The sequence below is a fragment of the Orbilia oligospora genome (genome assembly GCF_000225545.1).
Source record: "Orbilia oligospora ATCC 24927 unplaced genomic scaffold scaffold00078, whole genome shotgun sequence".
NCBI classification, from domain to species: domain Eukaryota; kingdom Fungi; phylum Ascomycota; class Orbiliomycetes; order Orbiliales; family Orbiliaceae; genus Orbilia; species Orbilia oligospora.
The window spans coordinates 1,406,765-1,431,070 of record NW_011645635.1 but is presented as its reverse complement, the minus strand read 5'-3'; the positions used below and the strand labels follow the sequence as shown (position 1 = coordinate 1,431,070).

The following is a 24,306-nucleotide window of genomic DNA, read 5'->3' as shown; positions in this document are numbered from 1 at the left end:
GGAAGCTGCCTTCGAACTCACTGCAGTACTACCGCCGCCCACACTTTAAATGGCCAAGGGCTGCCCGATGCAGATCAATTGACCATCACGTGTGCATGCGCGGAAGGAGTAGAATTCTGTAGAAAAGTTTACAAGTCAGTCTAGCTAGTTTCTCTGTTTAACTATAATGATGGACAAAAAAGTCAGCGGGTAGACGATCATATTTTGCGTCCTCGCACACTGTCATTGCGTAGCGTCGCCTCTTTATTAATAAGACAACCGACAATCCCGAAGAGCTTAATTACCTCTGCTAATTGTTTCGTTGGTGTGTTTCGCGCACTTTCTGTAGCCCATTACAGTCTTATATCTCCCCATCACGCCAGATAGGTAATTATAACTATGCCTCCGAAACCGGTACAGAAAATATTTACATCGCTTTGTTTTATCTTTGTTTTAGTTGCTAATATATATTGTGGATATAGCCAGACTACACCAAACCAAACCTATAAATGCACCGGGAGTCAGATAACAGAGAGTGTTCATAAGATGGAGGAAGAAGGCTAGTCCATGTACTTACGGACCTAATAAATCAGCAGTGCCATTATACCCAACTTATATACGAAGAACTCAGGGCACACACAAATTATTTTATATCAACCTACGACCTTATGTCTGCTCCCAACTCAGTTGGACGATAGGCAAAGAACCCATATATATCGAATATCCTCTAAAATTGAAATTTAATTGCTTGAGTTAAAGGCAGCTTAGGTGATGAGTTCTCAACAGAAAAATTCCCTCCGACTGTATAATTCTCAAAGTTATAACATCTGATAGAGGCTTCGAAGATCGGAGACGACTTGTATTATGAGACGAAAGGCGGCCGCTCGCCGCCATACAATATCATGCCTTTGTTGACCCATGCCAACTTTGATATCGATGCCCGAAAAAGTCACCAGGCATCCAAAAGTGTTCTGCTAGGACTCAAATTCCAAAGGCTTGCAGACGAATGGCATATTGGTTTGCAACGTTAACAAAGTTCTCGCGGCCTTGTCACATAATTACCAGCTACATCGCTAGAGTTTACGGGTTTGTTAGCAGGGAATTCTGTTCATGCGTAACCACCGATTTTCGAACTCCTTGGCAAGAGGAGGTACAAAAATCTACTCTGCAGTAAGAACAAGGTCTCTCATTGGATTTTTTGCATAAGTTAAATACGCTAACGGCCAACTACCCAATGACTAGAAGCTGCTTTCCCAGGATTCATGCGTGCTTCGTTTGTCCAAATGCGATGCTTCCACTCTTTTTGGGAATTTTGGGTCGAACAGTGCATATATCTGCACAAACGAGTTCCAATGGACACGAAGGAGCAGTGAAAGTGACTTATCTTGACAACGTTGATCCGGCTTTCCAAACCAAAGCCTCAATGACCTGGTGCAGTTTCTCGAACGAAATACGTTGATACGATGTTGGGGTTCGGGAGGGCAAGTTAGACAGACTCGAGTTCACTGATTCCTCCAAGGTTCTATATATTGAGGACCATTTCCCCTTTGCTGAGTGTATTATTCCCTAAGACCACAATCATCACACGAGAGCCTTCATTCAATCCATACAGAAAAAAAAAAATTCATTCGCAATCAAGCATCCATTATTTTTACTCGGGTTACTTACCCTCCTTATTGTTCGGTATCGCCTCACTTTGAGTATCACCAAATCTTTAACCTCTAACCTAAGATACAGACCCTCTCAAAAGAATATATTGCATGTATGATATCAGGTCTATTTGGGACTAGAAGAAAAATGGATGCTCAAGGTCACAAAAATACCCAAAAATTCGACAAAATTGAGATATATGCCGAAGGCGAGCGAAGCAAAGCTTTCGACGCAGTCGATAAGATCAGGGAGTTACAGATCGGAGAAATTTCTCTTCCCCAGGTAAGATCCACCTCTCATACATTCATATGATCGTACATAGACTAAATCCAACAACTCCATAGTTGGTCGCCGTGGGCGACCAGTCATGCGGCAAATCGTCGCTCCTGGAAAGTATCACTGGGATTTCCTTCCCAGTTGGAAGCGACCTTTGCACACGATTTGCTACCCAGATTGTGCTCCGTCGTACCGATGCTACGGATGCTTCGGCCGTCGTCCAGGCTACTATCCTACCTGGGCCTGGGTCTATCTCCAAGGACGCCACTCGAAAGAAACTTGAGAGTTTCCGCCACGTCTTCAAGGAATCTGAATTTGGTCCGAAGGAGTTTCGTGATATTATCATCAAGGTGCAGCTTCTTTGCCAATAGTCACCTCATCTAGGGGCATACTGTTATAGAATAATTGCGGCTAAATGTGTCTACATTTTTATAGGCTGGAAAAGCAATGGGTATTGAAAACGAGGTCGACGAGATGGTTTCCGGGAAACGGTTCTCCGATGATATACTGAAGATAGAGCTTTCGGCATCCCACCATCCTCACCTTACGATCGTTGATGTCCCTGGTCTTTTCCATAGTATATGCCCTTTACTCGATTTCAGACTTTAGACACTATCTGATAGCTTTTACAGATCCCACCAAACATCAAACCGAGGAAGATCAAGTTCTCATCCGCAAGCTGATTGAAAATTTTACTGAAGACAAGAGAACCATAATAATGTAAGTTGAGAAAACGCATTTACGCCACCTTCGCGGGCTGAAGCCTTTTAGCTGTATTTCATCCGGTCTGGCAATTTAATAAGCAGCTAAAAAGATATACATGCTGATATCCAAACTTAAAACCTAGGGCTGTTATGGATGGTCGCAACAACCTCGCCATCCAAGAAGTTTTTAAGATGGCTCGAACTGCCGATCCGGAAGGAAGGCGAACAGTTGGTGTAATAACCAAATGTGATGTCGTGCAGCCAGGCGAGGAAAATGTCGTAAGTTTGCTTAAACCTATTGCCAGATTTTAAATTGCTTAAACGGAAGAGCCTTTTGATGACGATTTCTCACGCAATATCAATAGCCAATGAACATCGCGGCAAACAAAGTGGAATATCTACGGCATGGGTGGTTTGTCGTCAGGAACCGTTCGACCAAAGAAAGCAATCAAAGAATCACGGCGGACGAGCTGCGAAAGCACGAGAATGAGTTTCTCAAGAAGGACCCTTGGTGCACCCTCGACCCACAACGTGTCGGAGTCTCCAAATTGAAAGAATTCCTCGGTCGCCTCCTCCACGAGCATATCCAAAGCGAGCTTCCCAGGCTTGCAGAAGAAATCAATGCGATTATTATCGATTCAACCGAGAAGTTGGGGACTCTCGGGGAGGCCCGCACCGATCTTAGCAAACAGCGGTTCTACCTGACCCTTCTTGCCAAAGACTACGAAAACAAGGTCACCGAATATCTTAACGGGCAGATCGGACAGATCCTACCAAAGAGCCATCCACTGAAGGTCCGTACCCGCGTCCAAGACTTGCATGACGAATACGCAGCAGCTATGAAGACCAAGGGCCACAGTCGCCCTTTCAAAACCATGGATGGGCGTGACGAAGGAAGAGATTACAACCTCGAGGCTACGGACCAGGTCGGAGAGGATTTATCCGAGCCACGTGATATCATCGAATGGATTAGCAAGGCCTACCATGGATCGCGAGGCCCGGAGCTCAGACCTTTGATAAACAACGATGTAGTGGCGTGTCTCTTTCGGGATCAGGCTAAGAATTGGCGCACGGTAACGGAAAGCCATATCAAATCTGTAGTGGATGTGGTTAAGGAGTTCAACTCGGCTCTCCTTACTCGAATCATCACTGAAGAAACCGTTAGAAGGAGAATTACGATGCGAATCACGAAGGAGATGGCCCACAGTATCGCTGCAGCTTACGATCTGCTTGAGAATCTGATCGAAGATGAGTTTGGCGGCATCCTGCAAACGGTTGATGACGATTATATGGCTGCATTGAACAATTCAAAGGCAACAAGAATACAATTCCGCCTCATGGGCAACCTAGTGAAAGAGATGGTATCACAGAAGATAGGGAAGATAGGGAAGATATCTAAAAGCGAAGAAACACCGAACGCGGATGTCAAGCATAGTTCCTTCGACCCAGCCGCAGCTTTAGCCGACTGGCTAAACAAAGCTACAGATGCTTTCGCAGGCAAGAACGTGGTAGTCGAAGATATCCACGATATCTTAAAAGCATACTACCCGATCGCGCTCAGAAGGTTCATTGCGACTGTCAACAGTCAAGTTGTCGAGAGAAAGCTACTTGGCAAAGATGGTCCGCTTCGACTGTTCAGGCCAGATTATATTACCGTGTTGGAAGACGAGGAGCTCAATACTATTACTAGGGAGGATACCCAGATCGCGAATCTACGACAGGAGCTGCAGTCACGTCTTGATCGGGCTACGAGAGCTCTCGAGGCGGCGAATTCTATCTGAAGGTTCGTACTCTAGCCTTAGCAGGGACACTAGTACCACGTCTACTAAGTATTCTAACCTCGATCATACCCACAGCTCTATGCTTTCGATACGTAGCCCTTCCATCTCCAGCCTCACTGCAAAGCCCGGTTGGGGAAAGCATAAATGTATTCCCCCAATTACTCTACCTTTCACCATCGGTTACAGCTCGGAAACCCCTTCTTTCGAGGGCTGGCATCCAAATACCCGTCGGGTTTTACATGGACAGCTACCGGTACTCGTAACCTCGATGATGTTTCATTCTTTACTCAGAATCTTTAAATTTCTTGGAATACTCAAGTCGCCTTATTGACGGCAAATATATTTGTTTCAGATATTTTACTCTCCTTCACAACTGTTTTTCATCATTATTTGCAACATTTACTACAAGATAGTGAATGACTAGTCGCTGCTACTCCGTCGGGTTATTATCACGGGCCGGCTTACAGCGTTACCTACGATCTTTTCTTTGTCTTTATTTTTTTTAGTTAATTCGCTATTCTGGTTAACATCAATCAATCAGTTAAATTTGCGCAAAATCACCCACGTAGGGTATAAACAATGCAATAAAATTCTGATAGGCCGATGCGATTCACAGCACAAGTTTTATGAATTTAGCGGTTACTAACACCCTGGCCGAATATAATACTGAAACATCGAATTGTCCTGCCAATCTGGGGGTGTATAGGTGTTTAAGTTTCCATGACGATGGTGAATCTTGATTGTTGTAGATCAAATTAACTTTTTCATTTGTTTGACCTTTCGGACACTGGATCGAATATTATCTGTTAGCCTATGGGGCGCCGCTATCGATTATGATGGGAGGCGTTAAGAATGCGTACTCTGGGGAGGGGGGGACATTCCATAACTCCGGATCGTATTGTGTATCTCCGGGTGATGACGTTCCAAGGCGATATCAGCCGCGACAATCCATGCCCTCGGGTTGTATTTTAGGATTATGTCAACAATGTCAGCGGATCCTTGGGCTGCAGCAATATCCAAGGCGGTACTCTTGAGCCCGTCCTTTTTATGACGAGGAACAACCATATCAACATCCGCTCCCTTATCAAGAAGGAGACATATAATATCCTTTCTTCTCTGGAACGCTGCAACATGCAATGGTGTAGTGATACCTTGGATTGGATGCTCTATATCAGGTGGTTTGAGGGGATTGAAGCCTTTCAGAGTACTGGTCATATTCTGTCTCCAGTCTCTGTCCCCGTCTTCGGCCTCCTTAATAAGCATTTCTATGATATCCCGGTGACCGTAATAGGTTGCAAGAACGAAGAGCCTTGATTTCTCATCCAGTGTGAGTTTCGCGAGGATCTCCGGCCTGATAACGGAGAGTGCAGTCTTTCGAGAGATTGCGACGGCGAAATGAAGGGTAGTAAGCCCATTCCCCATACGCTCAGTTAAATCCCAATCAAGCCAAACGGCAGTTTTGAGAGCTTGATCGAAACAGTTTGCGTGCTGGGAGTCGAATCGCTGACTCATCGCGGAGAGAAACTGCGGCTTAGCGTAATCTGAGGCCTGCCTTAAAGCAACATCGAATGTTATATCTTGATTCACAAACCTTCGCATGATTGTGAGAAGTAATCCCGCAGACCGCTGCTGGTAGGGCTTGTTATCCCAGACAGCTGACCACCATATTGGGGTGACCATTCTCTGCCATAACCACTTTGAAGGCTCAATCTGGTGTTCCAAGATTTCGTCCCATATATGATATATCAGAGTAGGACGATGTGCAGTCATGCCTTTGTACTTGTGGTTGTTATGAATGCAAATAATATCATCGAATTTCGGGTCCTGCTCGAGCTCTTTCAAGACTTCAACGAGAACACTTTTCCGTGAGCTATAGCTTCCGTTTGGGTCGCGGGCCGGTAGCATTAATTTGAATATCCCAGGTTTTTTGTCTTTCAACGCCTTGAAGATGACGCTGGATGGGAGGCTACCAGTCCGTGCTCTCAAAAGCTCCTCTAAGATGTCTTGCCTACCATCCGCAATAACTGCGTAAACCTCATCATCCTGTGCGATTTCTGAAAGCACCTGTGCTTGCTCCCGCAAGAAGCTCTGCAAAATGGTCATAAGATTCCTCTTTCCCGGTTGGTCGACCCTCTCGCTCCCCGGACTCCCAGTCCCAATTCGACTACTGCCGCGCACATTCTGTGGGTTTATGAGCTCTCTGCGGCGAAGAGGCCTGAATCCACCAGCCAGCAACAGACAAACGATTGGATCATCCACTCTTGGATTTTGGGAGAGTATAAGTTCCAAATTCGCCAAGTTCTTTGAGAATAGAGCCTGGTGGAGCGGGGTCATAGGCACTTGAACTTGTGCTTCCGCAATTTTGAATGATGTTATAGACGTCGACCCTACGACGATATCTACACTAGCCCCCGCTTTGAGGAGAAAAGAAACCACGTGAGGTGGTAATCTATGCTGTAGGGCTAGCGTAAGTACATGGTATTTCCGATCTCTGTTATTGGGCCACTGAGTATCGATATCAATGCCCATTTCTGACATCAGGAGCTCTACTCCTTGGTAAGGGTGAATCTTGTCTAGTATGGGAGGTTTGGTGTTAAACAGGGGGTCTGTTTTGCCCCCGGCTTCGACGCTGATGCGACTTGTGTAGGATATGGGCCTGATGGCATTGATAAAAGCCTTCTTATGGTCTCTGATGCAGTGCTTTATCATGTATTTAGCAAATTGCCTGTACATCCTGCTTGACTCTGTTTCAGAGCCCCTCGAGTTCCTTTCCTTGCCTATTAGGTGCGAGGCGAGCAAGAAAAGCTTTGTTCCCAGGTCTCGACCTTCGTACTCTTGGTTGGAGTCGGAGTACTTGTGGAGTATCGAATACTTCCCGGGATCATTCTCTAAAGACCCATGGACTGAATTTTGTAATATCTTGCAAATCTTTTTCACAGTTTCTTCCGTTAAGGTTTTTGGCCCCGTTATAATAGTATCCAGGTGTTCGTACAACTCGTCGTTCGGGATCACCTTATTCCACCCTAGCGGATTCTGATCTTTGAAGATTATGTTTTTTTCCACCAGATAGTCCACGCACCACGATTTCCCGTGCCTCAAAACCTGGTTAGCCACATCCTCTTCAGATCCGAGTGCGGTGATATCGACGGCCCTGGACTTATCTCTTACTCGGATAGTATTTTTCAGAAGCATATCAGCAAACTTCCTAGTTACAGTAGGATACTGTTTGATCACCCATGTGACCAAGGTTCGAAACTCCTCTTGGTTTCCAATATGCCACAATGCCATCTTAAAGGTTCGCTCGGTTTTATCGGCTCCATAACCCTTTCGAGGGTTCGCAATGTTATTGTTGGCTATATATACCGTATAGTTTATGACTGACTGCAGAAATCGGATGTCCCAGGATCTAAAGGTTCTAGTGTCAAAGGCTGGTATGCTAGCTGGACCAGAGCTTTTGACTAAGTCCAATTGTGGGTCCAGGCGGACCTTCTGACCCACTATATGGTTAAGCAACAGTTGCACAGGTGTATGCATTGGAGAAGAAGTTCCTAAGAGACCGAATTCGTCAAATTCCATACCCGATGAGGGCACTTCAGCTGCTTTGTTTTCGAGGAAAAGGAGCACACAGGTATATCAGCCTCAATGTGCTAGAGATATTTCTCGGGATACATGTATGGGGCTCGTACCGGTTCCGTTCTGAAGTTGCAAAATAAGAGCTGTACAGATGGCCTCGCTAGGCAACGAGACGTCGCCAATAAGCACCGGAGCCCGGCTTATCTGCCATTCAGGCTCGGTAAATTGACGGCGGTTCCAATCTGGGGCTAGTACTAGCTCAGGAGACGGACTATGGTCGTCTACAATAGGAAATTCTGGAGCATGCTGAGGGATTGGCTAAGTTAGTATATGCGTGTGTGTTTAGATCGATATATGGATCGCAACCGATGTCTATAATGCCAATATGATAAAAATAGGGGAGTCACTTATAAGCTTACCGCACGCACAGATGGGGAAATAGCGGAAGGTAGGTCGAGTCTATACCGCTTGACACCACGATTCTTTCTCGCCAGGTCCTCCCGTTGTCGATTAGAAAGGCTTGAAAGGAATACTGGCTGTTTTCGCGCATGATACTCATAGTCCGACCTATTATTGTTTTTACGGTAGCCCCATTTTCTAACTCTTCGGCCAAAGTCCTCAACCCTATACATCAGCATTGTCAGCGCTGCGCCTCAAAACTCTCAACCAAATCAAAATGTCACAAAGCTTTATGAGGAAACTGACTTTATCGTTAGCCGAAATTTTCGCAAGACCTTGCAACAGGCAGCGTGGTTCAGTCTGTATATGAAAAGTAGCTCCTGTACTCTAGGCTTGCAGGCTTCCAATATCGCCAGGTCCTCTTTATTTAGTGAATCTGCGCTCCGTGGCATCGTGAAATCATAATCTCCGTGTTCTCGACCCTATTGGATGCCCGTGAAACTGCCGTAAATGAAATTCCACGCAAACCTCCAAATTCGTTTGCGCGGTCTGTCGAATGGCGCTCCAGCTCGCAATTGCGATATTAGAAGTGAAAATATCAGACAGGGAGTCAATCGGCTTTGCGGAGCCGATAGTAATTATATATAAAATGCCAGCAAAGATCGGAGAAAGGCTGTGAGTGTTGTTGGTTAAATGGAGCATCGGAAGACGCTACATCTGCATCCATTATATTTAATATTGATCCGCGGCCAAGCTAACTTCCTAGACCAATTGGCCATATTTAATATATCTACCATAAACTATTGACAAAGATACCACATGGCATCCGCACATAAATGAAAACTTATCATTGGGTTCCCAGCGGCTGTACCTCCTTCGTGTCCGGTTTTGCGGGGTAATGTTCAGGCAACATTTCTTCAAGAAAGAATGTATTCGTTAGTTATTGGACCGTGTTTCTCGATACTATGCATATCATAGCATAAGAGTCTTCATACCGCAGCGGATAACGCAAAGCTCTGATTGTGCCGGCCGGCAGCCTGCCACGACAAAATGCAGAGCACAATGGAGCGCCCATAGGCGCCAAGACCTGCCCTGCGCAGCAATTTCCGCTCATCTTTGTCAAACGATGCATCCCGCTGCATGAACATGATGTAGAGGCCAAAATCAACGCTCAGGATTTCTCGGTACGTGTACGGGTTTGGTATTTTAATTGCCATGTCATGGCGCAGACCCTGTACCAGCCTGTGTTAGCGACTTCCACAATGCAACAAACAATAACGCCCTGATTTCTAGTAGCTCTTTCGTCGAGCCATCACCAGTACTAGTAGTCATAGGAATTATATTGATAATAATTAATTAATAATAATAACAGTAGAAGTAGAAGTAGTATTAGTATTAGTAGTAGTAGTAGTAGTAGTAGTAGTAGTAGTAGTGGTAGTGGTAGGGGTGCTAGTTGTAGTGGTAGTCTTTAAGCGAGAGCCTGCTGTAGACCTCGTGCAAAGCGCTCAGATTCGTGCCTGAAGCCGTGCGGAGTCTGGTGACATCCTTTGTTTGTGAAACAGCAGTTCCCCACAATTTCTCCACTCAATCGTCGTCCGAATATTGTCTACCCCATGCCGAAAATTCAGACCGAAGCGAAACGGGTAAATAGCTTAGCGATTTGTCTAGCCGATGTTGGCGGGCAAGTGGTTACACAGTAGATCCGGAGTGTGAGCCTAGCCCCTCCACCTTATACGAGCCACAACTCAAAGATATTTTGAAGTCATATACTTCATTTATTAATTGACGTGGAAGGTAAAAAGGGGAGTGTGTTTTCATGGTATTCCTCAACTTGCGATACTTGCTTTTACAGAGTATATAAAGTCAGTAAATTTCAAAAGTTAATTAAGGAATGAAAGTTGTTGGAGGCTTACGGTCGCACGCAGCAGCAATTAATTCTGGTTTACGAGATAACATCGCATGTCAGGTTCATAATTTTACAGGCTAGGCTACATGCAATCAACCCATAGAGACGAGCGCAGCCGTGGGAGGGGACCAAACGTAAACTACTTAAATTGGTTAATTTCAAGAGAAATCGAAGCTGTATCTCGATTTATGGTACCGTAGGATCAAAGATGGTATATGGCTCTACCTACGATAAAGACCCAACGTGGCAGCCAGTAGATTAGTTAATATCTTGTGACGTGAAATCATAACTTGATGTGTCTATACCGTTTCTTCTATTCCTATATGAAGACCAACTAGAGAACTCTTGTTCTTTTCCGCGGTAAGCTCGGCGTTCCACTATAACAATCCCTCATCAACCTAAAAACTCTCTATATGTAATACACTCCCACTGATCACGAACTAAGAGCCGATGTAGTCTAGCATCGCAAGGTATCATATTTTATGATAGATCCGCATCTTTTTTTCAACCTAGAAAGGTTCGTAGCCTCCATGCATAATCAACACTAAAAGCGACAGTCGTTTTAGTTATCTAATGAGTTGGCTTTTAGCATGACCTTGATTCCTAGTCCCAGGTGGGTCTTCAAATGCAGGATATTCAAGGCAAGTCAAGTTTATAGTATAGTAAAAAAACATATTTCCCCGAGATGTGGATTTAGAGGTTGGGAACCTTTTGTTTTGATACATATTTCTGAAAAATATTTGATATGATTGGCATGCTAATTACATTGGAGGCAGATAGAGCCGTAGACTACGGCTCACCTAGCACCTCTTTTAGATAAACATGTACATTTAATAATATAAACAACAGCTAAAAAATTGTCTCAAAGAAAGAAATGTTTTATCCACAAACTGCCCATCCAGGTCTGTCTTTCGGGTAGCCCCATTCCACAAATTTATTTCAAACGCGCTGCAGTAGGTTATCTTTCAGGGATACTCCTTCTGCTGACTTCAAAGTCTCAACCGCAATAACCAGAACCCTATTTTAATTAGGCCGTAACAGTAACTGTGACAGTCACAGTAGGGGCGCAAGCAGAGGTAATAGGAGTGGTGGTGGTGGAGGTGCGGTAAGAATAAGAAGTGGTAGTTGTAGCAGCAGTAGTAGAAGTAGTGGTTGTAACTGCGGACAACTTGTCCTTAACGGCGTTTCTGGCCTTGATAGCCTCCAAGATAGCCTCATAACTCCATGTCAAGTCCTTAGCACCTTCTTGAGCACCACTGCCCCTGTTGAACTGCTCGCTGAGGTTACCAGCAGATTTAGCGTATTGCTTGACGACAGCAAGGAATCTGTCGGCGTAGGTCAAGAGGTCAGTGTACAAATCCTTGCCTGCAGTGGTGGAAAGAGAGTATGTGCCGACGGCGGCGTTAGGGGTGAGTCGCTTGAATAAGTTGAGAGAGGTGGAGTCGATAGTAATGGAGCCGGCGGCATACCACTCAGCGAGGGCCTTGTAAATGATGTGGGCGGAGGTTGTGGTGCAAATGAACCATGGGTGAGCGGCAGAGGTACCAACACCATCGTAGCTGTAGATTCAGTTTTGTTAGTTGATCCAAGAGTAAATTTCCGGTATTGTATTGATTGAGAGGCTTACATATCCTCGGGATAACGGCCAATTGCCCATCCGACCTTGTTGCTAGATTGATTGATGCCATAGAGACTCTGGAAGGATGCGATCAATCCATGGAGGGTAGCAAGAACCTTGGAGTCAGATGGAGGGAAGATATGGCTCCCACCCCTCAATGATCCGAGTAAAGTACCACAATCAATACCGCTCCTTGATCCACCAAGCATGCTATATTTTTGAATACCCTGTTAGTACAGGCACTTGGATAATCACATAGCTGGCTTGGTTTACGTACGCAATCAAGTAACCACTTCCGGAGCTCCAAAAGCTGTTGATAGTAGAAATCTGAGCAGATTCAAATTTTAGTCCGGGGTTGCCCTAGAAGATCCTCCCAAGATGGGAACATTATTTTTGACTTACCATGCTAGCTTGGGGAGCGGTGTATTTATTCTTGGAAGTAGTATCACCCATCGTGGTGGCGAAGGCAGCACCCTCAATCATGGAGCGGTCTAAAGATCTCCAATCAGTATATTGTTTTCCGATAGAAAACTTAAGGTAAGGGAAATCATACATTGGACGATAACGGTGAAGAACTGGGGTCCGTTTGTCTCTTCCCTGTTAAATAGTTAGGATAAACCCTTGAGATGCGTGATAGAGCTTAGAGGTGAGCATACCAAAGATCGAATCCTCCTTGGTTCCAGTATGTTGCAACGTAGTCGAGATCAGGTTTAATGACTATCTTAAGTTAGTACCCCGGATACCGATGCCAACTAACTATTGAATTTAATCTCGAAAACGTACCAGGCCAAAGAGTGTTGGTAACGTAGTTGCTGTCGATATTGATATACTTCTTGGCAAATTTGATGAGGGTGATAGCGCGAAGGGCTGGTCCGTCCTTTACCACAAGTTAGTTTTTAATTTATTAATCGAGCTGTGAGTTGGAGTCAGAGCAAATACATACTCGTTGAGGTCTTCCCCAGGCTGCGGTGTAAGCAGAATTGTCCACATTGAACTTTGGTTCTCCCAATCCTATGATTCAAAAATTTGAGTCAGCCAAATGCATACTCAGTATAGTATGTGGATTTTTCTCCAAGGCAATTTTACGAACCGCCGCTGGTGAAGCTGCCGCTTGGGTTGTTGGTGTGTTGGAGAATGTTCTGAACATTGACCCAATCCTTGATGTACTGCAAGTAAGCACCGTTTTCCAGGTACTCGCTGACGATGTGTTCCATAACGATAGAACCATCTCTAGTCCATTGGTAGAAGTAGTTCGGGTTGCTGGTCGATGGAGAGGCGATGATGACACCGGGGCCAACGATCGTATTGTTGCTGCTACCGATGTTTCTCAACAAAGCGGCTTGGGCAAAAGAGGCTTCGGTATCAAGCCATGCGTCGAGACCTGAGTTCGTAGCGAAGGTATCGACACCTTGTGGTGACGAACTGATTTGGTAGTTGTTATTGTTTCCAGGGTCATAGTAACTATATAATCCGCTGTCAATGCCCGCGATGAAAATCCACGATAGATCTAGTATTGAAAAAGGGTGTACCTGGCGCCGTTGACTTTATAAGTGATGTAGAACTGAGTAGCTCCTGAGGCAGTGCCAGAGAAACCCCAGACTTCGTAACCGGAGGAATCGGGACCTGAGACGTAGCTACCCGAAATAGTGTTTCCGGAGCCCCAATTATTCCCATTTGCCCAAGTGACAGATACAACCTTGGAGTACGCGATGTTTTGAACCTATAAATTTTACCAAAGCGATGAGGTATCAGCAATGATAATTCTGAAATCCATGCATGGTCATATGGCTAACGCCCTAGGAGCCGACTTGATATCTTTTTCTTTCTGAAAATTGCAAAACAGTATGCCCTACCTTGATGGTACCAGACAAAGTGCCACCGCTATATGACTGGCTGATCAAAGAAACCTGTAGAAATAAATGTTAGATATCGCTTTATGCTTTGTAACAAAAGTCTTTGTAGACGAAGGTTCCATACCTGCGTTGCACGCTTGGCAAGCGGAGTCGCCCAAGCAAGGGTGACAGAGACCGCGGTAAAGAACAAACCGATGACGCGCATTTTGATTTACCAAAAGATTGAATTTAACAGAACTGTGAAAAGACCGGATAGGATGAGACTTGAACCCGAAGACAGATTGTGATGCTGTTGTGTGGATGTGTTTTTGTCTTATGGAGGCACTTCATCGCCCTATTTATATAAAATTTTGGTAGGTTGAATTTAGTATTTTATTGATACTCAGATGTAATATCTACAGTTTGTTGCCGTTGTGTTCTCCCGTAGGCGCACCGGCCGGCCTCATGGTCATGATGCCTGAGCTTTGACAGTCCAAGAAACGCGGAAACTAGACGGCGAAACGGGCGAGTTACAACTTTGCTTAGTATCTAGCAGGATATAGAGGTTGAGCAAAGTTTGGATATTGTAAAACAATAGCCCTAATTTTGAAGTTCCATCATCTGGCCGCCATGCATGCCGTATACCTAGCTTTTTGCGGATAGATGCAGATTGTGTTATTTACCCGGTCACTTTTTTTAAGCTAGGACTTAACGTAAGAGCCCGAGGGGTTTTTTGACCTGAGTCGACGCATGCCGTTGCGTGCTCCATGCTGTTTGTGCTACCTTCCAATCATGTGCATGTACGCCGACTCGAGTACTCGATGTGGGTTCTACCATCTAGTCAGGAACATTACACAAGTTAACCATTCTAGCCAGCGGCAAGGGATCATTAGCTAGCTGCATAAACTGCGCAAAAATCGGCGTAATCGAACCAAGGTAATAAAAACTTCGAGAAAAAGGTTTTGAAACTTTCTGCAGGTCCCATGCCATGTCGGTGGAGTCAATATAACAAAAAAAGAGATACAACAGGGATATGTGTTGAAGAGATATGTGGGGAACTTCACATGCGCATGCACGATCCCCCGCAATCGAGACCTCCGCAATCTATTCATCCCAACTCCTTTGGGAAAATTACCGAGTTAGTCTGGTTTTAGTGACGGAAGTTGGGATGGGGAAGCGAATTCCGGTTGACGAACGGCCGGCCGGAATCCCACTTGGGTCGCTCCGACGAAGCGTTGACAACCCGACTTACAATTCAGCGACTACGGTCCACATCTGTGCATGTTTCAAGACCCCTTGCAGGGCATGGCCCGTGACCTCAACGGAATGTTCCGTCATCGCAGCTTACAAACCCTCCCCGCTATTTATATTAACATCCACACTTTTTCTAATATCGTGGAGTTCGGACAAAACTAAAGTTAACCGCAGGAGATATATATCTGCTGTTCGTTTGCGAATTTGCCAAGTCGTACTTGCTTTGGCATCCTGAGCAATTTCTTCCACAATGAGAATTCTAGCTATATGAAACTAGGTTCCCGGGTGGCTTTGTTCTCATATCTGACTTGCTACTCCTTTCCTGCCACCTACCCTCTTACTAAACAATATTAATACCGATATATAGGTATACACACATACGCATAATACAACTTAAGGGTTTTCATGAAGGCTCTCAACGACAGAAGTCACTCATTACGGTTTGTGTTGTCACCCCTCAGTTGAATGCCCCGATATCGATGCTGACTGTATTTTCGCTGTAGTTAGGCTGGCACAAAGGTTCGAACGACGCCCCAGGCCAAACAAATAGAAGACCTTGATAGCAAGAAATATTTAATAGACTGCTCTTCTCCCCTTCATTAATGATTCTTTATGGAGCCCAGAGTGGGTGGGTGAACACAATACATCTTCGGACGATATGTGTTGTAAATGTTGCATTTAGATGTTAGTCTAAAGATGGTTAGCCCTATCCCCAATTCGGGTTGGCTTTAAATCCGGGGCTCTCAAAAGGGGAATGATTCTCGTTTGTGTGCCCTCGGCCGTTTGTGTTGAGCTGATCCCATTGATATCCACCTCAGCTCAGATGATCATGCGTGCTCGGGGCTCGAACTTTCGAATTCCAGAGGTTCTAAGAACTCCTTTCTGGCACTATTTCTGGCACTATGCTCGGTATCCCGGGATGGCCTTTGCTTGGATATCTATTTCTAATGTAAAATATTCTATTGGAGGCAATTGGTCTATATCAGTTAACGTTAGGGATTTGCGGATCCAGTAGCACGTTTTTTGCATTTTGTAGTAATCCCGTGTGACTGTTCGAGTCAATGCAATGCTGAGGCCCCAAAAACATGAGTCAAACTCCACGAATGAGACGAATATAAAAATCGCAAATCTAAGCCTGGGACACTCACGCAAAAATTCAAAAGCATCTCAACCGTCAAAATGGCACCGATTACAACCTTATCCCCAGAGCTTCTGCTCTCAATCACCGAGTACATTTCCAGCCGAGATATCTTAAACTTCGGCTTGTCCTGCAAATCCTTGTTTCCTGTGTGCTACCGAGCATTATGGAGCTATTTGGGTCTGACTCCATCAACTTATAAAAAGAAGGGAACATGGCCGGGGCTTCAGATTTCACATCGATTTAAGTGCAAAATTCGCGAAACTATAGAAAATTTCTGGGTTAACTCGCCAGGGCTCGTATATACTAAGCATGTTGAGTTCGGTGAATTTATCTGCGGGGATGGAGCATCGATTTTAATGCAACTTCTGGAAGATGGGAAACTAAGCCCTCGTTGCATCGACTTTTCTTTATCTGTTTCAGGTTAGAAATTGAGCGTTCTTGCCCCTTGGGGCTTTCGCATTTCTGCGATTTCGTCAGCCGGCTCGATGTCTAATCCTGTATTTTGCATAGATATAACTTCAATGGATCAGCGACCGGTAATTAAGCGCCTAAAAAAATACACCGAATCGAAGTCCCTCAAAGAACTCAAAGCCCAGCTATACTCCGAAGCTGGGTACTCGCTTTCGGCGACTGTCGATTTGGCAAAAGTCACGAAACTCACCTTTAATATCTCATCTGACGGTTACCGGCCGGTCGCCGAGACTGAAGAAAGAGTCCCTCGTAGGATACAAGACATCACGGCAATTCTACGGAAAGCGATAAATCTCAGGTACTTTTCCTGGAAAGCAGAAACGGAACGAAAGTATTCCTTCGGTTACATCTCCGAAGAGTTAAAGGACCTTCAGGAAGCATTCACTAGCCTCCAACGCCTAAAGACTCTCAAGATCGAAAACTACCTATTCCATCCATCATTCTTCCTTAAACCGCCAGACAGTGTCCAAAATCTAATCCTAAATTGCTTGGGGTCCACTGAATGGTGGAACGATTTCTCAGCCTGCCCACTAACAAATGTAATCGACCTAAGGTTTCATCGTCCGCTCTTGTCGGGGAATAGTTATTCAAATGAATTGCGAGGGTTTCTTGGCAACGATGATAACTTATTTCCGGATACCATCAAGATAGAGAAAATTGCTGTTCGAAATTTGGAAACTTTCTTGTGCCCTTCCGAAGCTGTGCCTCAGGAACTAGGATTCCACATCCTCAAGGGGAACCCCAAATTAAAGCCGGAATACAAACTTGAACTATCAAATGGCGAGGCGAAACGCTTTGTCAAGAAACATTACAATCGATTCAAGTCAAATTGGGGACTAAGCAAATCCTATCTCGAGGACCTCTACATCAGACACTATCTCAACAACCCGGATCCAATGACCGAACTAGAAGCCATCGAAATGTATTGCCAGATGTGCTTCATGGGAGAGATTGAAAACGGATACGTAACTTCATGGGATAACGCGAGTAAGCGGGCAACAGATATAGGGGAAAGATGCAAAGCGGACCTTGAAGAGAGGTTCCCAAATTATATCAAATATGGTATTCACCATTATACACTTGAGTTTATGAAGGGATTGGACGATGTTGATGACGATGAGTTCAAGAAAGAATGTATTCGACTATACGAGGAAGATGACGATAGGGGGCGGAAATATTTCATCGCGAAGAGCTTAGCCGGAGAGCCTTTATCTGCAATGGTCAACAAGTTTCGCCGGGCGTTCGATAGTCTCCGAAAGAAGATTGTAAAAGACGTTGCAGAGGATATTTTTAAAGGTTCGGATACAGATGAGAAGACTCTTATGAGTAGCTGGATAGAGAGAGCCATGGCGCAGTTACAGGATTTTGGGGTCAACAAGTTGAGTTTAGAGGATGTCACTGGAGAGACTCCTCATGGCGACGAGACAACTGGGGATTAACAAGCTTTAAGGAGTTGGCGCTCATCAAAATCATTTTAGTTAGCTAGTACATTTCCACCACACCTATTACATTTCCACCACTTTTCTTATTTCTTTATATGCACATTTTTTTCTTTTCGTTTGTTTGTTTTTTACTATTTTGTTTTATATTTGTTAGTACTTAGCGGTCCCTGCAGTTTTGCTTTAGATTCCTTAGATTTGTAAAGACAGTTTCATATACATAGACCTAATGACAGTTCAGACTAGAAATTAACACAGGAAGTTATTCAAGTTGAAATGGCGAGTAGACTGCGAGACCGCTAAAAGTGATTTAAAACAGACAGGAGTTAGATTTGTAACTTGAAATGAAAGCTACACAGATCAATAAAGAATACGTGTTGATTATGTTGCAATACCGTCTAACCTGCCGGGCTGAAACGGGCATTTTCCAAACCGCGTCGATGCCTTTACTAAATTTCCGATTTAGATTTAAAGGGGATGCATTCGACGAAGTGACATCTACAGTGATTCCGGCCTTGACCTCCATTATATCTATTTATCGACATAGGGATATATTCGATAACGACCCAACCACAGCCATGTCATCGCCCAGTTGTTATATTTGCCGTTCCCCAAGGTCACTTATCGTATGTCCTCTCTGCTCCGCTATAGAATACTGCAGTGACTCCCACCGATCCAATGACGCAGACCGCCATTTTCGGGAATGCCAAAGAATCCAACGCGCCCTCACCGCGACTTCCAGGGTTGAAGAACAGATCTTGGCGATACGCCCAGCCCCACCACCTAACGAGAATGGTGAATACGAAGTAAATAAAGATGATGGGACAATATACAAGTTCGATACAACTGGTTCGGTAGTAATCCATAATGCAACAATAGATCCTTCCGATCCTATCTACGATGATATCGACGAACATCCACTTGAAACGTTTCATATTTCCAATGGAGCTATCAATGCCGATTTTCTGGAGAATAGTGCCCCTCAAGATGGTGATGAGGATTTTAATATTTATTATGGGATTTACGACTATGATAAGGAAGCATACGACAATAACAACAAAAAGGAAATTTATGATCCATTCAAAAATAGAATCCACTTGGTCAACCTCTACAAACCTCTGGATAGCAGCATATATTGGACGTTTGTAGGTAAAATGAACGTCTCGATTCGAAAACACCTGCTTGAAGCCTACCTTGAGGTCAACACGGCGACAGCTGCAAAGATAGCTTTGAAATTGGCGGCTGATCTTCACCTTTTCTCCCGTGTCTCCGAAAATGGTTTCACGAGCGCTACTATTACTGCTCTCATTCGAAACGGGAGGGATATATCATGCTACAACTATATCATTGACTCCCAAATCGACAAATTCGAGTACCCTTCGCTCCTTGGTGTTGATTCCAACCTCTTCGTCCTGAGGAGAATTAGAGAACCCGACTCTTTACCAAAGCATGACATTATCAGAGACAGCGGGCAACTTTTTTCAGAGGGCCAAATTTCTGGTGATGTTAACTTGGAAACAGCGACCATACTGCTTCGCCTCAGGTGTATCCGAGATCTGAAGAACCTACGCAACTACAACCAGATCAGCGACTGGCTTCAAAGCAAGCTAAATTTCGATTTGGTAGAAAGAATCCGAGAAGATATCCCAGATTCTGAGACTATAAGAAAGAACAGAAGATTCCTACGGCGAGATGTTCAGGATATTGATACAATTATTCGGCAGTTAGAAGCTTGGAATGAATGTTCTTTTGAATCGACAATGCCACAGTGTAATGACTTTTGGGAAGAGTTAGTCAAAACTATTCAGAAGGGCTCTGTTACTTGGGTATCTGGTGACTTGAATGTCGGGGAGGAGATGCGGCAGAGAGCATTGATCATCTATTGGAAGCTATGGAGGGATGAACCAAGCGCAGTCGACCTTATCAAAAAGTGGCTTGTTAAATTCGCGGTTGCGTAAAATGTAGCAGACTAATTCAGACCCTCAAACCAATCGGATTAAGGTTTTACGAGAAAACCAAAAGTTTGTTTACCCTGAGCGCTAGCTCTAGTTAACATGAACTATCCAAACGGTTCAGCCACCGCAATATAGAGTTCGATATATCGGTATTTTAGCGCCACATCGAGGGGGTGGAGCTAAAAGCCTCCTTGTGTCGTATGATAAAAGCCAACTAGCACCAATTAAGCAAGGAGGGGTGTGTTGTATGTCAGAGCGGCAGTTTAGAGAGTTAGTTAAAAGCAGCCAAGGTGCCTCGGGTCCAGAAAAGTCACGAAATTTCGTCCCCGGATCGGACTAACTCTCATAGTTAACATCTTCAACTGTCCCGAAGTTATTCAAATTGCGTTCTCAAAACAACTACAGTAGAAAAGAAAAGCCCAACATGAAAGACACATCTGCCGGCGCAGCTGTGTACTCGCCACTCCTCCTCGGGTCCATCTACGACTCCGTCGTTCATGGTCTTTATTTGCCCTATGCTTGGCGATGTTCAGCATCAAAAATGCTCTCTTTCTTCGGCGGTAATATTTCATATGCAACAACAAGCTCATCGGAATCCCGGCAGGGACGGGCACCTCGCATTCTCGATATTGGTGTTGGGACAGGCTACTTTCTAGAGCATGCTCCCATTGTCGATGACACAGAAGTTGTTCTCGCCGACCTTAACCCAGCTTGTCTTGAAGCATCGAAGGCCCGCCTGGCCAAAACCCATCCAATCACTACCTGTGAGACCATCATTGCCGATTTCCTCAACCCCGGCGGGGAGGGCCTTGTCGCCAAACTACGTGAAGGTGACAAATTCGATGCTATATCCATGATACTGCTGCTCCATTGCCTACCGGGTCCTCCAGCACGAAAAGCAGAGGCATTAGTATCATTGCGACAACTCCTACGGCCTTCTGGTGTTATGTTCGGCGCAACGGTTCTCGGGCGCGGAGTGAGGCATAATCTTTTTGGAAAATTCCTGATGTTTTGGCATAATTTGCTGGGGGTTTTTGGGAACTATGATGATGAATTGGAAAGCTTTATTGGTCCGTTGAAGGATGGGTTTGAGTTTGTTGAGTGGGAGATTGTTGGTGCTATGCTCCTATTTGAAGCGAAAGGCCCAAAGGCTTAGTTGTAGTTTTCTTACTTCAAGTGAGGCTATCGTTTACATTTCAGTAGAATTTATCATAAAGAGTTCGCGTCTATGTCTGCATACACGGGTATATTGAATGCTTGGAATGGGGCATATATATGAGCCCTGCAAATTCGTTTGAAGATATAGAAATCGCGCGAGGTAGTTGTACATACGGATGAATCCAGTTTGCCTCATTAGCCATAATGCATAAGTAGTAATTATTAGGTACCTATTAGCATACCAGCCCTTTGAAGTTTGCCCGTCAACGAGAGATTCCAAGATTCCAAGATTCCAAGATTCCAAATCCTATCTACGTTACTAAAATCCCATGCAAAATGCAACTATAGTGGAGCAAGCCACAGTAAGCCACACACCCACATAAGCCGCACAAAGACAAGAAGAGTGTTGCCCTGTGTTGTTTTGTTATGTGTTGTGTTGTGTTGAACAAAGAAACCCTCATTGTCATAATTACCCAATCGGGACATCAGAACAAACAACACCGCAGCTTTTTTTTCCCTCGGCTGGACCAGAATCTGTCTATAAAAGGAGGTCCTCCCCATCAACCCTCTTCTTTTAATCATACTTACCTTGTAGCGATTTTTTGGGATCAAGAAGCCAGAAAATCAGATTTGTGAGTTCGCATTGCACATCGCGATACTTTCGCTGTCTCCAAGTATCTTCGGGTATTTGGGCTGCGCTATTTTTGCTGTCTTACAAAATTCTTATTTTTTTGACTTTGTGTTAAAAAAGAAGGATGTCTACTTTTTCATTGATTGCCTAGACTATGATTCTACGCATCGAGGAAAGAGATTCAATCTTTTCTTATTCCACCTGACCTTGTTACACCCTACATAGCTAAACTACGACTACCACGTTTACAATCCTAAGTAGTAGTAGTGAAAGCATCCGCGACCATGTTCATATGCTGGACCATTGAGATCCGACACAAGGACGACCCGACGGCAACTTGATATCCTACTTCACCCTCATAACGTAACCAGACTCATAATCCACAAGCAGGCTTATTGCGTAGTTACTTAGTATTCAAGAAAGAGTCTCAATTGTTGAATATCAAGGAAATTACATAACCTACTTCGATGATCATGGCGAAATGGAACCTGTTGAATTCAGCCACCCAATATGCCCCCGTTTCATAATTCGGAGTGCCAAACGTCCCTACCATACATTTCACAAAAAAAAAACTATGGCGCGTACATCAATCCGGCTGGTTGATGGGTTTATTTTGTCCCGGTAATATAGACCTGGGTATATACTTGTCCCGTTCCCCTAGAGCTGTCGAAAAGTTGGACACCCCAAATGGCTGCATCTCCTTCCCCCGGATAGCTAGGGCGAAGGTGACTGAACTATACGCAGCTCTAAACTAGAGCAACATAAATGGGATGCTTTTCCACGGAGTGGAAGAAAAGGTCCCGAGAGCAAACGAGTGTATCATCCCCAGGGTACCAGGGTTATACTTTATGGCTCATCAGTAGATACGGAATTCATACTGTCGTCAGTCTTGAAGATAACTAGCTCCCTAGTTCGGTTTCGGGAATTGGAAGGGACGATAGATAATAATCTTCAGAGTAGGAAGGTCCCTTAGAAGACATGACTACATCTGGACCCGGTAGCTTTCCGATCTTTGTGTAGCAGTCATACCTACGGAACCAATCCCTCCACTAAAGGTAACCTGGAGACCTACCTACCTGAATTGCCTTTGGTTTCTTACTTGTAACGGTTTAAAATGTAAACGATAAGCTTTTGCGATAGTAAACTAAATTTCGACATCTCGCCTAGGTAGAGAAAGTCCATAGAGGACAGATTGGCACCGTTTGGTATACCTTAGTTAAGAAATGTTAAGTACAATTGGTTGATACGAACGCCCGGGAATGTTGAAGTTTGTCTGTGTCCGATCTAAAAATCGAAATATCGACCGAGAGAGGGAAAGCGGGCCGACTAGAAGAAATAGAAGTAGAAGCAGAAGGAGAAATAGAAAGAATTGCGAAGAACCAAAGATGACCAGGGAGGACCAGGGAGGACCAGGGAGGACCAGGGAGAACTAGAAAGAACCAAGAAGAAGTACAGAGAGAGAAACAATATGTGCGTGTAGGTGTATAAGTATGCCCCCTTACCAAACCGCACACGCGCGATTATGAACAGCCACAGACACACTGGCAAGTGTCCTCCGGCTTTGTAAAAGCCGCTACCACGATATATAGAAAAGAAACCAAAGTGAAGATGGTGATGCCAACATAATTGGCGCCATAACCCACAGCGAAACAGAACCCCCAAAGTTTCATGAAGAACGCGAACAACATCAAAACCATACGAACACGATAATTAATCTCCAAAGAGACCTGAATACGGGTAATATACCCTGGAAGGATCATACCCTCGATAAGGAAACATCTATCCCGATGGCGAAGGTCCACTCTGGTGGGTGGGATGGCAGGGAAGTTTTCGAATCCACTATATTCTGGATCTCTCTCCATCTGCGAACACCGATTGAAATATTAGCGAGTGACTAGAGGGGACTGCAAAGGACATATAACTAGAGGTGCTGAATCGGACTGGTAGCAACGGCTAGAAAGCCTCTAAGGTTTCCATTGGAGAAAGAAGACTCACGGCCACTCGGACAACTCCAGTACTGGTGTAAAGTTGGTAGTTCGAGAAGGTTGGAGGAATGTTTTGTTCAATAAAATCTTCCCACTCAGTATCGTCCAAAGGTCTACCATTGAGAATCGAGCTTCGAGGCATTATCGGTAATACGAATATCCCACCTGCGAGCATTCGATGATATTTGGGGCGAGGCCATCGGTAAACAATGCTAGTAACTCGAGGATCCCTTGAAGAAAGTACCGTCGTTCCAGATGCATTGCTTTCGGAATCTGAAATGGATGGAGTTGGAGTAGTGGTACTGGGACCTGGATGAGCCTCTTGGGCATAAGGGTCTTCTAGACTGGTAGTTTCTTCGATCTGGGCTGTCGCATTCGCTCTCTTTCTGACGGTTTGCTGGCGGCTTCTCATCATCGTGATGGTAACGGCAATTAGAAAACTTCGTAAAGGTTTATTTGGCAGAGGTTGGTCCGACGACAATGGTAAAAAGGTAAAACTGAGATGAAGGATGTAGATGAGATTCGGATGGAGGTTGCTATGATGGTGATGATAG

General features: G+C 44.7%; 7 protein-coding genes across 7 annotated transcripts; 4 read left to right on the top strand and 3 right to left on the bottom strand.

Annotated features, from left to right (window-relative positions):
- Positions 1–1,776: 1,776 nt before the first annotated feature.
- On the top strand, positions 1,777–4,390 carry AOL_s00078g426 (uncharacterized protein; the record flags this gene model as incomplete). Its single annotated transcript, XM_011123689.1, has 6 exons — positions 1,777–1,911; positions 1,974–2,255; positions 2,341–2,482; positions 2,538–2,625; positions 2,753–2,888; positions 2,975–4,390. 6 exons carry the CDS (start codon positions 1,777–1,779, stop codon positions 4,388–4,390), a joined length of 2,199 nt encoding a protein of 732 aa, XP_011121991.1.
- An 846-nt stretch (positions 4,391–5,236) lies between these two features.
- Positions 5,237–8,814, bottom strand: AOL_s00078g425 (uncharacterized protein; the record flags this gene model as incomplete). Its single annotated transcript, XM_011123688.1, has 4 exons — positions 5,237–7,989; positions 8,077–8,281; positions 8,383–8,587; positions 8,669–8,814. The coding sequence occupies 4 exons, from the start codon at positions 8,812–8,814 to the stop codon at positions 5,237–5,239; spliced, it is 3,309 nt and encodes a 1,102-aa protein (XP_011121990.1).
- Positions 8,815–11,295: 2,481 nt separating this feature from the next.
- Positions 11,296–13,944, bottom strand: AOL_s00078g424 (uncharacterized protein; the record flags this gene model as incomplete). Its single annotated transcript, XM_011123687.1, has 12 exons — positions 11,296–11,827; positions 11,896–12,096; positions 12,164–12,213; positions 12,289–12,377; positions 12,440–12,483; positions 12,543–12,603; positions 12,670–12,763; positions 12,830–12,897; positions 12,977–13,347; positions 13,416–13,606; positions 13,740–13,793; positions 13,864–13,944. The coding sequence occupies 12 exons, from the start codon at positions 13,942–13,944 to the stop codon at positions 11,296–11,298; spliced, it is 1,836 nt and encodes a 611-aa protein (XP_011121989.1).
- A 2,690-nt stretch (positions 13,945–16,634) lies between these two features.
- Positions 16,635–18,023, top strand: AOL_s00078g423 (uncharacterized protein; the record flags this gene model as incomplete). Its single annotated transcript, XM_011123686.1, has 1 exon — positions 16,635–18,023. The coding sequence occupies one exon, from the start codon at positions 16,635–16,637 to the stop codon at positions 18,021–18,023; it is 1,389 nt and encodes a 462-aa protein (XP_011121988.1).
- Positions 18,024–18,601: 578 nt separating this feature from the next.
- Positions 18,602–19,981, top strand: AOL_s00078g422 (uncharacterized protein; the record flags this gene model as incomplete). The annotated part of the gene is made up of 1 exon (XM_011123685.1): positions 18,602–19,981. The coding sequence occupies one exon, from the start codon at positions 18,602–18,604 to the stop codon at positions 19,979–19,981; it is 1,380 nt and encodes a 459-aa protein (XP_011121987.1).
- Positions 19,982–20,402: 421 nt separating this feature from the next.
- On the top strand, positions 20,403–21,134 carry AOL_s00078g421 (uncharacterized protein; the record flags this gene model as incomplete). The annotated part of the gene is made up of 1 exon (XM_011123684.1): positions 20,403–21,134. The coding sequence occupies one exon, from the start codon at positions 20,403–20,405 to the stop codon at positions 21,132–21,134; it is 732 nt and encodes a 243-aa protein (XP_011121986.1).
- Positions 21,135–23,720: 2,586 nt separating this feature from the next.
- Positions 23,721–24,167, bottom strand: AOL_s00078g420 (uncharacterized protein; the record flags this gene model as incomplete). The annotated part of the gene is made up of 1 exon (XM_011123683.1): positions 23,721–24,167. One exon carries the CDS (start codon positions 24,165–24,167, stop codon positions 23,721–23,723), a length of 447 nt encoding a protein of 148 aa, XP_011121985.1.
- Between the last annotated feature and the right edge of the window lie 139 nt (positions 24,168–24,306).